The sequence below is a fragment of the Pleurodeles waltl genome, chromosome 10, assembly GCF_031143425.1.
Source record: "Pleurodeles waltl isolate 20211129_DDA chromosome 10, aPleWal1.hap1.20221129, whole genome shotgun sequence".
NCBI classification, from domain to species: Eukaryota; Metazoa; Chordata; class Amphibia; order Caudata; family Salamandridae; genus Pleurodeles; species Pleurodeles waltl.
The window spans coordinates 72394487-72411030 of record NC_090449.1 but is presented as its reverse complement, the minus strand read 5'-3'; the positions used below and the strand labels follow the sequence as shown (position 1 = coordinate 72411030).

General features: G+C 48.0%; 1 protein-coding gene across 2 annotated transcripts in view; it reads right to left on the bottom strand.

Moving 5' to 3' along the window:
* Positions 1 to 16281, bottom strand: part of CASKIN1 (CASK interacting protein 1) — a 579616-nt gene extending 563335 nt beyond the window's left edge. For both annotated transcript variants that reach the window (XM_069209731.1, XM_069209732.1), the window contains exon 1: positions 15513 to 16281. In XM_069209731.1, coding sequence (XP_069065832.1) covers positions 15513 to 15606 — 94 coding nt within the window. In that variant the 5' untranslated portion in view covers positions 15607 to 16281. The remainder of the gene's footprint in view (positions 1 to 15512) is intronic.
* Positions 16282 to 16544: the final 263 nt, after the last annotated feature.

Here is a 16544-nt window from a genome sequence, read left to right as displayed (position 1 = left end):
AAAATTGTGCTTGAGAGCTTTACTTGTGTAATGAAGATTTGACTTATTTTGATTTGAGGCCACAATCTGCTTATCTAGTTCAAAAAGTACACACACAAAATAATTGTACTTGTGTAAAATTCTATATTAGGGGTGAGCGTAGCTCTCATAATACCATGCAGCGTAATCAAGTGGAGTTACGCAAGATTACACAGAATTAAATGAGAAGAATGATTCATCATTTAGCACTATTTTCTCCAAAATCACCCCTGTGTCCAAAATAAATACAAGGATGCATTTTAGGCTAAGAAATAGTGCTAAATGCAAGAGAACATGAATAGTAAGCGAAAGCAGCTGCTCGCGCTCGCCAAATCTGCACTTAGGGTAGCATTCTCCTCCAATTTACTCCCATCATTTAATACTAGTTTCTTGGCGCAAAATGTACCCTCGGATCCAAAATGAACATGAGAATGCATTTTGCACTAAGAAAAAAGCTTTAAATGCAACTGAACATAAACAGCCGGGTAAGTAGCCGTCGCGCTCACTAAATGTGCTCTTGCAATAGGATTCCCCCCCCCCCCATATTACGCCATTGCGCGAGTAGGCGTAATTGCGTTATTAACGGCAATTCCACATCAAAGAGTAATGCAGAATTACCAAATTACGCCAATGTAATTGAACTTCTTCCCAGTTCTATTCTATATGCAATTGGTCAAATGCCATGTTTGACATCTATAAGCGCTGCTGACTTTTTTTTTTAGTCAACATCACTTGGCATGCCAGGATTTTCGACGCCACACTCCCAATATTAAGAGGGAAGCTAAAACTTCTGGAATGCATGTGTGGTTGACTAAAAGGCTAAAGATGGCTGAAGCACACAAAACAAGGAACCACTTGGCAGATATTCAAAATATGAAGTGTTTGTGTAGCACCGTAGGCGTTGTGTCTTTGCTGCAGAGAGTTGGTGTAGAGAGGTGTCTTGCTTTAATCTGTTTTAAATAAGTTTCTTATAAAACGTAGAGGTTTAGTAAACAACGTAAAGATTCACAGCTAGAAAGGCAGAAATTCAGATTTCAAAAAAGAAAAGAGGCAAAAGGAATGAGTCACCTAAGTCAAATTGTGGTTTCCAGGGTGGTATAAATGACAGGTTTCAGACGAGTATCGAACTACCAGCCCCTGCAGAGTATGGTCTTTATGGTGCAACAAATATGCATCAGACTGTTTGTATTTTAACATAATGAAATCCCTGGGCTTCTCTACAAAAAAGCAATCACGCCGTTGATGGTTTTGTACTATTTCTGAGAGCGCAGCAGTCAACTTACCCCACGACATGTGTGTGAAAGCCAACCAGACACATATTTTCAATCTAAAACGCTATGCATGCTGGGACCTGTAGGCCCAAACTAAAATTATATAAAAAAAGAAACCAGGTGCAGCATAGTTTGGTTGGCTAAAAACCCTGGCTTGGTTGAAAGGCACAGTCACAACACTGGGAACGTCGACAACTATTTATGTGTAATTGTGTGCGAGAAATAGAAGGCGGGTTTTAGGTGAAGACAGCTTAGTAAGCACAGGTCTGAGGAGGGCGGAGATCACAGGACTGAGGAGGAGTGAGCCATGTGCAGGACTGAAGAGAGACTTTACATGGCTGAGGTGAGCCTGGGTGAGACTGAGAGGGGTACAGTGGAGTGGAGCACATAAGGGACTGAGGTGAGAGAGTTAAAAGGACTGATGATCAGGCACTGTACACAGGACAAGAGAGGGGAGGGGAGTCTGCATGGTACAGAGAAGAGGAAACGGGAGCCAGCGTGGGACTGAGGAGAGAAGTCTACAAGGGAGTGAGGTGAGAGTTCAAAAGACTGATGAGCAAGGGAGGCTGCACAAGACTGAGGAGGAAACGTACACAGGACAGAGAAGTGTGCACGGGACGGAGCAGAGGAAAGCCAGTATGGGACTAAGGAGAGGAGTCCGCGTGGGACTGAGGCGGTTAGGGTTCAAAGGGCGCATGAGCAGTGGAACCTGCACAAGCCTGAGGAGGGACTGGACACAGGACAGAGGACTGTGCATGGGACAGAGAAGAGGAAGTGGGAGCCAGCATGGGACTAAGGAGAGAAGTCTACAAGGGAGTGAGGTGAGAGTTCAAAAGACTGATAGCAGGGGAGCCTGCACAAGCCCGAGGAGGGAACGTACACATGACAGAGGAGTCTGCATGCAACAGAGAAGGAAAATGGGAACTCGCATGGGACTGAGGAGAGGGGACCGCGTGGGACTGAGGAGGTGGGAGTTCACAGGAGGGATGCAGGGCCGGACTGGCCGTAGCAGGCGTTTCCCCGGGAGGCTGGAACGGTGGGGGCAGTTTTGCAGCAGTGGGGGCGGGTTTTGTTACTTGGATTCGGTTTTGCACAGTGCTCCAAACTCTGCCCGCAGTAACAAAAGCAACCGTGCTTTGCACTCCTTCCCTCTCCCTTCTCCGACCCGGGGGGCTGGTCTGACAAAATTGCCAGGGCTGCTTTGGGTTCCCAGTTGGGTCATGGACTGATGAGCAGGAAATCCTGCACAAGACTGAGGAGGAACTAAGCACAGGTGGGGCGATGCTCTGCAGGACAGAGGAGGAGCGTTTGAGTGGAACTTGAGAGAGTCACACTCCTAAAGAGGAATGTACAAAGGACTCAGGAGGAGAGTCTCCACTGGATTGAACAGAGGAGGAGGAGAGGAAGGGCTGAGGAGGAGACTCTGCACAGGACTGAGGAGGAGAAGAAGGGCTGAGGAGGAGACTCCGCACAGGACTGAGGAGGAGAGTGAGCACAGGAATGAAGAGCGGACCCTGCACTGAGTTGGACAGAGTAAGAGCTCAGGAGGAGAATGAGAATGAGCAGAGGACTAGAGAGAGGAATCTGCACTGGACTGAGGAAGAGAGTGAACATGGGGCTGAGAAGGAGAGTCTGCACAGGACTAGAGAAGGGAGCCTGCACTCCACTGAGGATGCGGCCTGCGCTATGCTGAGGACTGCACAAGACTGAGGATTGAAGCCTGCACTAGACTGAGGAGGACTGCACTAGACTGAGGACTGCACAAGTCTGAGGGTTGAAGCCTGCTCTAGACTAAGGAGGACCGTGCAGGAGTGAGATTTGAAGCCTATTCTAGTCTGAGGACTACACAGGGCTGAGGATTGAAGCCTGAAGTTAACCTGAGGAGGACTGTGCAGGACTGAGGATTGAAGCCTGTACTAGACTGAGGACTGAGGATTGAAGCCTGCTCTGGACTGAGGAAGACTCCCCAAGATTGAGGATTGTACCCTGCACTAGACTGAGGAGAACTGCACTAGAGAGGAGGACTGCACAGGACCGAGGATTGAAGCCTGTACTAGACTGAGGAGGACTGCACTAGACTGAGGAGGACTGCCCAGGGCTGAGGATTGAAGCCTGTACTAGACTGAGGAGGACTGCACTAGACTGAGGAGGAATGCCCAGGGCTGAGGATTGAAGCCTGTACTAGACTAAGGAGGAGTGCACTAGACTGAGGAGGACTGCACGGGACCGAGGATTGAAGCATGTACTAGACTGAGGAGGACTGTACTAGACTGAGGAGGACTGCACTAGACTGAGGAGGACTGCACGGGACCGAGGATTGAAGCCTGCACTAGGCTGAGGAGGACTGCACTAGACTGAGGAGGACTGCCCAGGGCTGAGGATTGAAGCCTGCACTAGACTGAGGAGGGCTGCCCAGGGCTGAGGATTGAAGCCTGCACTAGACTGAGGAGGACTGAAGCCTGCACTAGACTGAGGAGGACTGCACTAGACTGAGGAGGACTGCCCAGGGCTGAGGATTGAAGCGTGTACTAGACTGAGGAGGACTGAAGCCTGTACTAGACTGAGGAGGACTGAAGCCTGTACTAGACTGAGGAGGACTGCACTAGACTGAGGAGGACTGCCCAGGGCTGAGGATTGAAGCCTGTACTAGACTGAGGAGGACTGAAGCCTGTACTAGACTGAGGAGGACTGAAGCCTGTACTAGACTGAGGAGGACTGCACTAGACTGAGGAGGACTGCCCAGGGCTGAGGATTGAAGCCTGTACTAGACTGAGGAGGACTGCACTAGACTGAGGAGGACTGACTAGGGCTGAGGATTGAAGCCTGCACTAGAGAGGACTGCCCAGGGCTGAGGATTGAAGCCTGTACTAGACTAAGAGGAGTGCACTAGACTGAGGAGGACTGCACGGGACCGAGGATTGAAGCATGTACTAGACTGAGGAGGACTGTACTAGACTGAGGAGGACTGCACTAGACTGAGGAGGACTGCACGGGACCGAGGATTGAAGCCTGCACTAGGCCGAGGAGGACTGCACTAGACTGAGGAGGACTGCCCAGAGCTGAGGACTGAAGCCTGCACTAGACTGAGGAGGACTGCACTAGACTGAGGAGGACTGCCCAGGGCTGAGGATTGAAGCCTGTACTAGACTGAGGAGGACTGAAGCCTGTACTAGACTGGGGAGGACTACACTAGACTGAGGAAAACCGCCCAGGGCTGAGGATTGAAGCCTGCACTAGACTAAGTTGTGAAGACTGCACTAGACTGAGGAGGCCTGCACTATACTTATGGAGGGATCCTGCACTGGATAGAGGACCGGGAAGGGGGGGGCTGCACTTTACTGAGGGGAGGAGCTGTACAAGGACTTGGGTGTGATGCTCTCGCCAGCCCTCCCGTTAACGTTTCCGTGTCTGGCTTTCGGCTTCTGGCAGCTCGGGCCCAACAACTCTTTGAGTCAGCAGAAGTTGGAAAAGTGCGCCCCAGCGCTGCCGTCTGGAAATCCTGCGAACTTTCCAAAACAGGCTTTGTGGTGTGAGCAGAGCCGGGGAGTTATTATTATAAGAAACCCTGGCTCTCGGGCTGCAGCGAGAGGCTGTTAGAAGGTTGTCTTTAGTGCAGAGTCGCGAGCTCTGGGCTGGTCTATAGCCAGACCTGGTCTGATATTGTCCCCAGAATCCTCTGCTCTGTAGAGATGTTAACAGTGCACGCTGTGCTGTACAAAAACACAATATATGGCCGATCCTGTCCGAACATCCCATAGTTTGATTCTGCAGGGTAAATCCTGCTCCGGAACTCTAGCATTCTCAGCTGGGGGGAGATACCCGGTTTAGAAGTTATATTCTTAACTGCACTATAGTTGGTTCTCCCATTATCCCCGAAGTCCATGGTCAGTCTTTGCCTGATACCCTCTCCCATAATCCTCCGCTCCATGATGAGTCTTGAAATGATGGCATCCTCTCCCATGAACCTCTGCTTCATTGTAAATTCTGGTCTGTTACCTTGTCCCATGATCCTCTGCTCTATGATCAGTCCTGAGATGATGACATATTCTTCCATGAGGCTCTGCTCTACGATCAGTCCAGGTCTGATGTCCTCGGATACCCTCTCCCATGAACATCCGCTCTCAAATTTCTGTACTCGAGGCTGAGATCATCTTCCATGATCATCTATTTTATGATCAGTCGTGAAATTAGGACATGCTCGCCCATCAGGCTCTGCTCTACGGTCAGTCCAGGTCTGATGCCCTCGGATACCCTCTCCCATGAACTTCCACTCTGTGGTCAGTCCTGAGATCAAAGCATCATCTCTCAAATCCTTTACTCCCTGGTGAGTCCTGGACTGAGACCATCTCCCATGTTCCTCGACTTCATGATCAGGCCTTCTGGTGTGATGGCGAAATCAGTGACATTTTGCTCTGGTGTGACAGTCTGTCCCACTGCCCTGCTCTATCACAGCTTTTCTCTGAAATACTCTCTCATGATCGTGTGCTGCATGTTCAGTTCATGGCCGATGTTTCGAAATCCTCTCATGATTGGACATTCGTTGTCTGACATCATCTCCCATTATTCTCCAAGTTCTGGCCTGATTTCCCATGATCCTCTACTCTCTGGTCAGTTCTGCTACAGAAGGAGAACGCTAGCAGTGTATCAGGATGGTCGCCCCCCTATGCATCCGCGGAGGCACTGGTCACAGAGGCTCCCACCCAGTACTGTTAACACTAACACGTGCATTCCAGTACTGGGCTCCACCGCCAAGCACCGACACCCACACTTCTGTACTTGGCTTCCCCTGCAGACTACTAGCATGCAGAGCCCAGGCCTCTGCGCTCGCAGTCACATATTGCCATTTTAGGGCAAAAACTTTGGCCGAGCTATCTGTGTTGATTTTTTTTTAAATGATTCTGCGCATCCTTGCAGCTCTGGCGAGGTGTCACTATATAAACATATTGTTCGGCTTTAATCCCTACAGACTAGCAGTCCTCACTCACCACGGACTCCGGGTGACGTCGTCCCAGAAAGGACGGGTGTGTGACGTAGTGAAAGCAGCACAGTTAATTAGCACTGAAGGGGTCTCTGCGAATCTGGCTAGTGGGCATCTTTGATATTAGAAACTCCTGGCCGGAGGCATTCTGCATAACTACTAGCTTATATGGCTGCATGTGTGACCTTAGGCATCTCTGGAAGGGGTTACGGTTGCGTTAGTGACAAATTCGTGTCAAAGGTTACGAGTGTATTTGCGTGGCTTGTCGACATAGCGTTGCCATCTCGCTCTCGGCGTCAGGGCCTCATATTTCCTGTCCTGGGCTTACATTTTATAGCCCAGTGCATTCTGGGTGTTGTGGTGTCTGTTATCTTCCGCTGAGCCTTTTCAATTAGCATATCTGATGACAATGTGCAGTGAAGGAGCCAATGATTGGAAACATCGGGGCCTGATGACACGGGCGAGTTGGTGACCCTACATATGGTTCACATAGCCTAATACCTTGTTTCTTTGTTCTCGTTTGCATCACATGTCACCACTCTGTATTCTGTCCCTTCTGGAAAGAAGAAATGTGATTATCACTGCCTTCCCAGTGGACTATGTGGATCTGATCAAATGTCATCCAAGAAACACCACATCTGGATGTAGAATAGGTGGGGCACAGGAAGAAGGCCACAATAGGATGGACTGCAAGGGAGCCTTGGGGGAGTGGTCCTTTGTGGTCTGGAAGAAGAAGAGCTGACCAGTTGTCCATGACAACCTCCATCAGAACCAAGACCACTGGAGGACCAGCATCTTCATCTCGCTGGCTGGAGCCTACAAAAAAACCCACTGAGGCGTAGCCCAGAGCTCTCTGGTCTCACTGTCCTGCCTTCCTCTTTACATTTATATTTGCAAGCCTAGATCTAGATTCCAGATGTCGGAGTCACCCCGCCTTAGTAGCCAAGCACAAGAATTCAAAATAGAGCCAGGAAACAAGCTGGTCAATTCTCTTGCCCATCACACTCCAGCCAAGGACATCTGTCCTGGTGCAAACAGGAACACGTTGGGGACTGGCCACAGAATGATGCAGCTTAGGTCTACGAAAGTTGTAGGACCATTTAAGTATCTGATTGGTGCTGAAATGAAGCATGGAAAGTTAGCATAGGATTTACTCCAGGAACAGACTTGTGTGAAATTGGTCGTTAAAGCGAATTTATGTGTTCAGCATTTTTATCTGCCCATTTTGAATTTTGATATCGACTGTAGCAAGCACAAATGCATGCAGACTCTCATATCTTAAAAAACATCTATATGGCTGTCTTTACAAGTTCAAACTGCCCTTTTTGCAAATGTGGGCCACTTTTTTAGGTCTCGCCTAGGTAGCGCATTCGCAGTCTCTTCAAGGCATGATGTTATCTACTCTGTGAATTAAGTGAACGCCCATTGCTGCCCGTTGTTTTTAATTGGTTCTTTGTAGTGCCTCTCGTAAATGTGTGTTTCCTACTGGTCACTTAGTTGCATTTGTCCCTCCTTTCATTTCTTGGTGACTGCCCCTGTTAGATGTCTGCTTACTCTGTTTTTAATGTATGTGTTTGTCAGTGCACTATTTATTTTTTTGGTTCGGCTCGTTTTCAGGTTCAGAATGGCACAGAGATGCTTCCGGCAAAATGTAACACAAGTTCAGCATCCAGTCGCTACCGTGCTCTCTAATCCCCACATCACTCCAGGCTTGTTTTTCTATTTCCACCAATGCCTACACCAGAAATGAAACTGCAAAAATGTCCTCTCTGGCACATACTGCATTGTTGTAGTATGCCACAATTCTGTTAACTCCTGTCTCAAAATAAGCTATGTGCTCGTAACCAATCCTGCGATCGCGACGTGGTTAATATGCAGGTTAGCCACTCAGTAAAAAGTCCTTTACTAAACACAGTTTAGCTTTTTAATTTTAGGGGTCATCACTGATTCTGCTGATGTAGCACAGAGCACAGTAACAAACAGGCCTAACGTATCCTACCCGTACCTATGTTCAACAAACCTGGGGATGTTTTGAGCATGCCAGGGTTTCTGCGATTCAGCGAATCGTTAGAGACCCACATTTCAATGGGAGTGTTCGAGCAAGGTCAAAACTCGTTGCATGCCCACACTAGTATTTTAGGAACATGCGATGAGATTAACTGACGGTACATCAAGTCAAATTGAACTGGGTCAAAACATACTGGCCCTCTTGGAACAGAGTACCATCTCTCGATGCAAAGTTAGCGAAGAGAAAGTGGGTGGCTTCTGCTGTGTTTTTATTACTCAGTAGTAATAGTTCCATTGCTTAACAGATGATAATTTTAAAATTATTTTTGTGTGTCTTAGAGTACCATTCATCACTTTTTTAAGAAAATGAATTTGTATAATCGGACTGCATTTTATTTTTTAAAAAGAATGCTTTCGGTGAATTATTTATTTGTGTTCATTGTGACCAATGGAGAGTCCCAGAACTGTATGGTTGCTTAAGGAAAGGCATGGGCATTCTAGTCTGTTTTCTATTACAATGACAGAACGTGACCGGGTTCGCCAAGAGAGCCGAGCGGTGACAGTGTAATTGTGCAATGCAGAGCATTAAGGACTGCTTGCTGTATTTTCACTGCTCTCCCATGCCTCATCTTTGCTCCAAACATGGCTCCCGGGCTGAAGCTGGTTTTCGCCTCAGTGGCCCAGGAGATCATGGTGCTGCAGGATGCCTTGATATGCTTTGTGCACTGGGAGTTGGTGTCACAGGGCTATGGATGTTTGGGGACCAGGGATAGGGGGAGTGACCCATTCTCCCCCAGCAGTGTTGGTGCTTCCACTTTTGGCCATTTGCAACCCCTTATGTGCTATGTGACCCTTGCAGTAGATGCTGTAGCACTCAGGATAATGTGCTGCATGGCTAAATGCTTACAAGGTACCAAAGGCGAGACATATTGGCTATTCCAATGCTTGTTTAGCTATCTGATTCACTAATGGGAGCCACTTTTATTTTGGTGCCCAGACCTATTTTCTGTCCCAGTCAAACCCTACTTGTTTAGAAATTATAATGGATCATAGAAGTCAGAGAGGCATTGCAGAACTGAACATGTGTATGGCAACAACAAAACCTCGTATATGCAATCACGTGATGCAAAAATGGTAAAACAACAGTCCAGCACTTTGGAAAGTCTAGTCAGTGTCACTAAAGAGTGACCCATATTTAGAGTCAAGGCCAATAACTTGATAAATTGCTGGGTATCTACTCATAGGTCTCTCTAGTAACAGGTCAGTTGTTCCAACCCGTATGTAACTATTTTATTTTACTGTGGTTTTCACAGAAGGCATCTAGACCCGAAGGCAAGGGGGCCTCTTTACCTGGAAAACAGGATACGTGACCCACTTAGAGAGACACGCTAACATGTTTAACATAAGAAGTCATCTACTTTAAGAAGAATGAAGAGGATAAACACGATTATTCCAGTGGGAAGAAGCAGTGGAATGTGTAGACAGATAAGAAGATGGTAATGACATGGGTTTTGAGTTGTTTCCTGGACTGCACCAATGACAGGAAAGTCTAAGGTGCCAAGGGTGGTCATTCCAGAACCTTGGTCCCTAGGCCACACTAGCCTGTTGGTGTGCCTGGCAAGGAATGCGCTCCTCCAAGTCGTTTGCCATTCAGAGGAGTCATTGAGTTTGGATGCCAGGTAGTCATGCTTTATGTGAAGTGCTTTGTAGACCTTGCACAAGAAACTTTAAAGCTTTGGCAAGGAGGAAGGGCCACTGCAGATCTTTCAAGACAGAGAAACGTGTTTGGACTTTCTTTGGTTGGTAACAAATTGAGCTGCTAAACCCAAGAAAAGACATCACACCTCTCAGGCTGGTTCCTAGAAAGGAATCCCTCAAGAATTATATAGAAAGAAGGGGAGTCAAGGACTCAGTATTCACAATCACAAAAACAATTATTTTATTAATAGATATTCTTAATTAATCATCAATCATTATATGATATACAACTGTATGACCTCACTAAAAAAATCTCTAAAAAGCTCATCAAAACATATCATTCACACCACTCACACACCTAACACCCTACTAAAAACAAAAATCAAAAATACAATCAGACCTAATAATAGAAAATACCCCCCACAAGAAAATGAATTTATTTGCATCCAAATATATAACATGATTGTTATGTTCCTGTTCTACAAAATTACAATATTGTTCCAGTTTCACAAAGATACTAATAATCTATTAAGTACACCTTTATGTAGTCCAATGAATATATTCTTCAATCAATATAATGGCATATTTCAACTCATAATATGCAAAATTCAAAGAGGGGAGAAGATGAAAGATTCTATTAAATCCAAGTATCGTGCCTTTATCAAATCCAAGTATCATGCCAATGCCTTTCTCAGGGCATACATCCAATGCACAGTACTTTATTTAAAAACCACACTACAGGGAGACTGTGGTCCTATCTTCCATAATCTATAATCAAAAATGATATAGCTATAAAAAATTACTTGACCAATGCAAAATCACTAGTCTCCAGTGGGAAAACATACACCCCTGCTTGCCCAAAGTGCTCAGCACCAAAGTGAGCATACGATAAACTAAAATAGTGTTAAAATAAACCTGGTGAAACCTACACCAGACACTAACACCCCTCTATAGTGCAGAATCCAAACTCCACACTCACAAAAAGTGTCTAAATTTAAAGACACCTGGATCTTGTGTTTTGCTTATTTTTCCTGTCCCACTCCATCATTGTGATTTTCACTGAGGGCATCGAACACATTGAGCTGCTCCACGAAAAGCTTCCTAAATATGTGTCAACGAAGAGCCAGGGAGACCAACAAATAAAGTGTTACCTCTATCAAGGTGAGACAGGACACGGGCATGGACTATGGACTGGAGGTTCATAGCTAGACAGAAGGGATTCATTTTATACAGTAATGTAAGCTAGAACCAAGCTGTTGGTGCTTTTAACACGGTCATTGAAGGAAAGAGGAGTCTGTGAAAATGAACATAGAACTGGTGATGAATGAAAGGCGAGGAAGAAGCCATCTAAATCCATACTGGCGAGCCTCTCCTGGATTTTATGCAATTTAAGAGGACAAATTTTGCCTTTATTAGGTTGAGTTTAGGATAAGTAAGACATCCAGGTTTGAATGGGATCTTGGTTGGATGTAAGCTGAAGAAAGTGTCTAGTTGATGACACTTTAAGGTATACTAGAGTTTCGTCAGCATATTGGTGGATGGCAGTGTCTGGTTTCCTTAGGGGGGCTCATAGTGGCTCCATGTAAACTTTACCATCATGGGAGTGACAATGGAACCCTAGGGATCTTCTTGGAAAGGCATGGGTGGAGATCTCAGAATTTCATCTGTACAGATTGTTGTCTGCCAGAGATGTACATGGTCAGGCAATATAAAACGGTATTGGTGATGCTTGTGCATAAGGAGAGAGTATTGAGGAAAAGTGGGTGTTTAATGCTAGTAAAAGTCACAACAGTTCAAGCAATAACAGCAGACAGGAATCATCATTTTGAGTTATTCATGGAATGTCATCTACAACTTGAATCTACAAGGTTGACGTATTCATGGCCTCTACACTACAGCCTGGGCAAAAGCCAGGGAGATGGTTCTGTAGACTGATGACTGCAGTAGAGAACATGAAATCCCAAATATCAACGGGTCACAGTATCCTGAGCACAATGTCGAGGAACAACATATTGAACAGGAAAGTGTGCACAGAGGGAGTAAGGTTTCACTAACGTAAACTCTAGATAGATAGATAGATAGATAGATAGATAGATAGATAGATAGATAGATAGATAGATAGATAGATAATGGCCATGGTATTGTGACCCGTCGATATTTGGGATTTGACATGTAATGGAGCAGTAATTGCACAGCTCAGCTAGGTTAAGGATTGTCTTTGAGCAGCAGACATAGTGCAGACGTTTGTAAGAATGATTGGAATATACATGCAAGAAAAGAGATATTAATTATGTACAAAGCAGATGGAAGGACCTCAGTATGGAAGGATTTATGAAGGATGGTGAGATAAGGCCATCACCAGAGGAAGATGTTTTGGAGAATGTACGATGGTGAACAAGAACTGTATTGTCAATGGATTGAACGAGCGCCAGGGGAGTGTGACCCGGGGATGCGTGAGGTTCTACAGTGTGGAAAGCAGAGTTATCAATGGTGAGTGAGTGAGTGTGTGTTGATTACCTTAGTACAATATTCGCAGCGGTTTGGTTTCTCTATGGAGTGTAGAATATGAGAGGCTGGAGAGGAAGGAACAGTGTTTGCAGCTGTGACTAATGCCTTCCTTTCATTGTTAGCCATGAGGATGGCTTTTGGGTGGGAATTTTCTTTGGTGGTAGCAATGTTTTATTTTTTGCATGTTCTTAGTTCTACATTGAGGATGCAAGGTTATCTGGAAATCTAGATTTACACCAAGATTTTTCAGGTTTGCAATTTTTTTGTTAGCATTTAGTTCCAGAGTGTACCACGGTGCAGAGGGGTTAGGTCTGATCTTTTTCGGATGGACAGGACCACCGATGCCTGCTGGTGTCTCAAGGAAATGTTCATTGTAGAGAGCAGCTGTGGTCAGTAAGTGTTGTGGCAGAGAAAGAAATCAGTGTCCGTGTTACACGCTTCAGTATCCCAGGCCTGTGTGTAAGGGAGGTGCTCCCTGAGACAGTCATGCTGCCACTGACACACTCCTGTATCCCACACCCTAAGGATGAGGGAGATGTCACCGGGGGTGACTGAAATGTCCCCACACACAGCCGCGCTGCCACGAGAGTACTTATGCATCAGGGACCTTGAGCAGGGGAACAGGTGGAGTCGACATACTGTCCTTTGTACCTGTTCTGCCTTTGCAGGTCTCGGAGGCGAGGGAGAGGTGTTGTCCAGGAGATCTTCTCGCCGTGAGTTTACATGTCGTGCATAGTCAGGCCCAGAGTGGGTGTGAGATGCTCTAGGCAACATCTTTCCTTTTTCAAACAACCCTTCCCCTCCTCCCACGTTTTACGAAGATCAGGGGGTGATTTTTATATTTAAAACATGATCTATTGCAGCAGCAAAGCTTTCATCCCCCTACCTTCCCGAAGTCCCTGATCAACACTGACCACCCCCCCAGCCCTCCTCCCCTGAGTCACCTCCCTGCAGGGGCCTAGGCAGGGTCACATCACATATTAATGGTACCCGCTCCCCTTCACGCAGAGCTACAGCAGAGAGGTATGTACAGTGTGCAGACCCTCACTAACGCCACATGCAGACCCACCAACATGAGAGCTTTAATAATATTAGACGCTCAGCAGGCGGGAACCCAAACTAGCTAAATACTGATTAAAAAAAGTGGTCGAAACAACAATTAAAACGGTATCTGATCGGAAACGCTCTTTGGTGAAACTGCACCACACGCACATAATTTTCAACATTTCATTTTGCCAACTAAAGTTCTTCTGAATGTAATTTTGTATTGGTAGTAGGAAGAGATGTGTTCGTGTAATGTTGGCACCTCGTTGAGAAGGACAAGCTGGCCCTGGACCTCAAACTGGTGACGACCACGGGGTTCCAAACATCCTAAGCTCCTCACACACTAGTATTCGAATTCTTAGCTCATTTTCAAATTATTTGTTTCCAAACAAAAATTATCGACCAAAAGTACAGTGAATTATATTTAACTTTCTATCAAATGATTTCAAACAAAGCAATTTAGAGCATTTTTTTTTCACAACACCGTCAATATAACCATTATAAGAACCCAATGGACAATGCCCCACGCCGTCTTGAACATTCCATCCCACATGCCACCCTAATTAGCGGTGCAGTGCACAGTGCCAACCTGACCAGTACCGGAAACTCTGTCCTTATCTCCATGGCAACCTGACAAGCATTGGCGATCCCTTGGTCACACTTCACGCCATCATGACCAGTAGAAATAGACAATATCCATTTGCCCCATGGCAAACTAGCATGCATAGCAATTCTTGTGCAATGCACAGTTCATAGTTAACCAGTACCTGAAGGTGAAACCTAGTGCCCAATAACAGCCACAACATCTGTGTCATGGCCAATGCCCAACTAAAAAGTGCCAGAAGTCTACATCCTGTGCCCTGTTATAGCCTGACTAGCACTGATAATGTATGTGCAATGCCAGTGCCTACCTAACTAGTACCAGAAACTGACCTTACTACCCTATTACAGCACGACCACTATTCATAATATCTGTGCCAAGTATGATCCCACTTGACTGTTTCCAGAAGACTAAGTTATCTGCTCCATGACTAACCAGCAGTGACAACCACTATGACAATGCCAACTTAACCAGTACCATGAAGCCATGTGAATACCCAATGACAGGCTAACCAGTAGCCTTCCCCATTGACCGCTCCCAGGAGACTAATAACTATTCTTAACCAGTATAAACAATATCTCGGAAATGGGCAGAAGAGGTTTGTTTTCAACAGTGTGGACCAACTTTACACGCACTGACAACCTGTGCGTACTGTGCCATGCCGGCCTCGCCCTGTACAGCAGCTGGCAGCGAAGTCTTGGCCGTCCACCTCTGATCTCTCTGCCAGGGGCGGGCAGGCAGAGGTGCCCGGCCATGAGATGGCAGGTGAGGCCCCCACGCCCCTTGCAGAGAGAAGGCACCGCTGGGCGGCGCTGACGAGGTGATGCGCTGCACGGCGCTGGTGGTCAGCTGTTTGCTGGACAGCACAGGGTGTCCAGCAGAGAACTGCTGGACAGCACTGGTGGTCAGCTGTGCTACTGAGCGGTGGTTCGTGTGCTGTGAATCCAGCTTCGGAGGCCCCCGCGGTACCGGGTACCGTGGTGGCCGTCAGTGGGCTCCTGTACACTAGACCAGCCACCGGTCAGCACTAGTGACCGGGAGTGGAGGAATGACCTCCACCATTCAATTGGTCAGCGTTAGTGGACAGCTCCGCTTCCCAAGTCATTGGTCAGCAGTAGGTTACCGATGACCCCCAGGCTATTGGTCAGGGCTAATGGATAGCAATGGGCTTCTGCTCACGTCCCCACGCTATTGGTCAGCAGAGGATACACGCACTCCCTCCCTCATGCCATTGGTCAGCACTCGTGCACAGCATTGGTTTTTGCACCCATTGACCATGCCGCTGTCCAGCACTACTGACCAGGGGGTGGGGGGGTTCTGAGGCCCCCACCCTGCCATTGGTCAGCGCCGGTGGCGCACAGGCGCCCCTCCCCCTCCCGGTACTCACTGGCTTTGCCCGGCCTCGGCCTCTGCAGGAGCTTCTGTACTGTGATCAAGTCCTCGGTCTTCACTGCCTGAAGCAGCTCCTGGTCCTTTCCCATCGCAAGATCTCCAGGGGGGCGGGGAGGGGGTCCTCAGATCCGCAGCGAGCGGTGTGGAGGCGGGCAGGCTCCCGGTGCCCTCAGAGCATCCTTCCCGTGCGCCTGGAGCGGGTGCGTGCACATCCAGGGGTGCAGGGGGCGGTGTTAATCACGAGGACGCCGGGGACCCGACAGGCACCGCACAAGGCTGGGCCCGGTTTGGTTTTTTGTAGGGCGCCATATCACCGGGGATCCGCTGCGAATTCACCAAGTGGGGCCGGTCCGCCCGCGCGCAGGCGCTAAGAAGCAGACAGGGCTTCGAGGCGCCTCTAAAGGGATAGGGACCCACTCGCCACCATCACTCCCAGCATCCAAGAAAGACCCCTTCGGAGGGGCTGCAGTCAGCTCCGCGCATCGATGCCCGAAAATGGTAAAGCCGTAGGGGGGGCAGGTTTTGGAGGGGGTTAATCCGTAGGGATGGGGGGTTTTCCACACAGCTAGCACATACAGCTGGTCAGATTGCAATCCCAAATGCACGCTCCTGGGGAGCCCCCTCACGACCCCGAGGAGCCGGGGGCCTTGAGCCAGCGGGGGAAGCCCTGCCTCGGTGTACGCTGGGTGCTGCAGGAGCGGGTGGACACGGGCAGCGCAGGATCTGCAGGGCTCTCCTCCCTCACTTTCTCCCCGCCCTCCCTCAACACGCCTCCCTCTCCCCGAGCCCACCTCCCCTCCGCTGACCCCGCCTCCACTTCCATCTTTGCTCACCCCTCCTCCCTCCCTTTTTTCCCTATCCAACTACCCGTCCCTCGGTTCTCTCTTTCCCCCCTAACTATCTCTCCCTCCTCCCTTCCCCATCTTATATCCCTAGCGCTCCCTCTTTCCTGCACCCGCTCTCTCCTGCACCCGCTCTCTCCTCAAATCCCTACCACCTCACAGCACACCACTACCGGGCTGTGCGG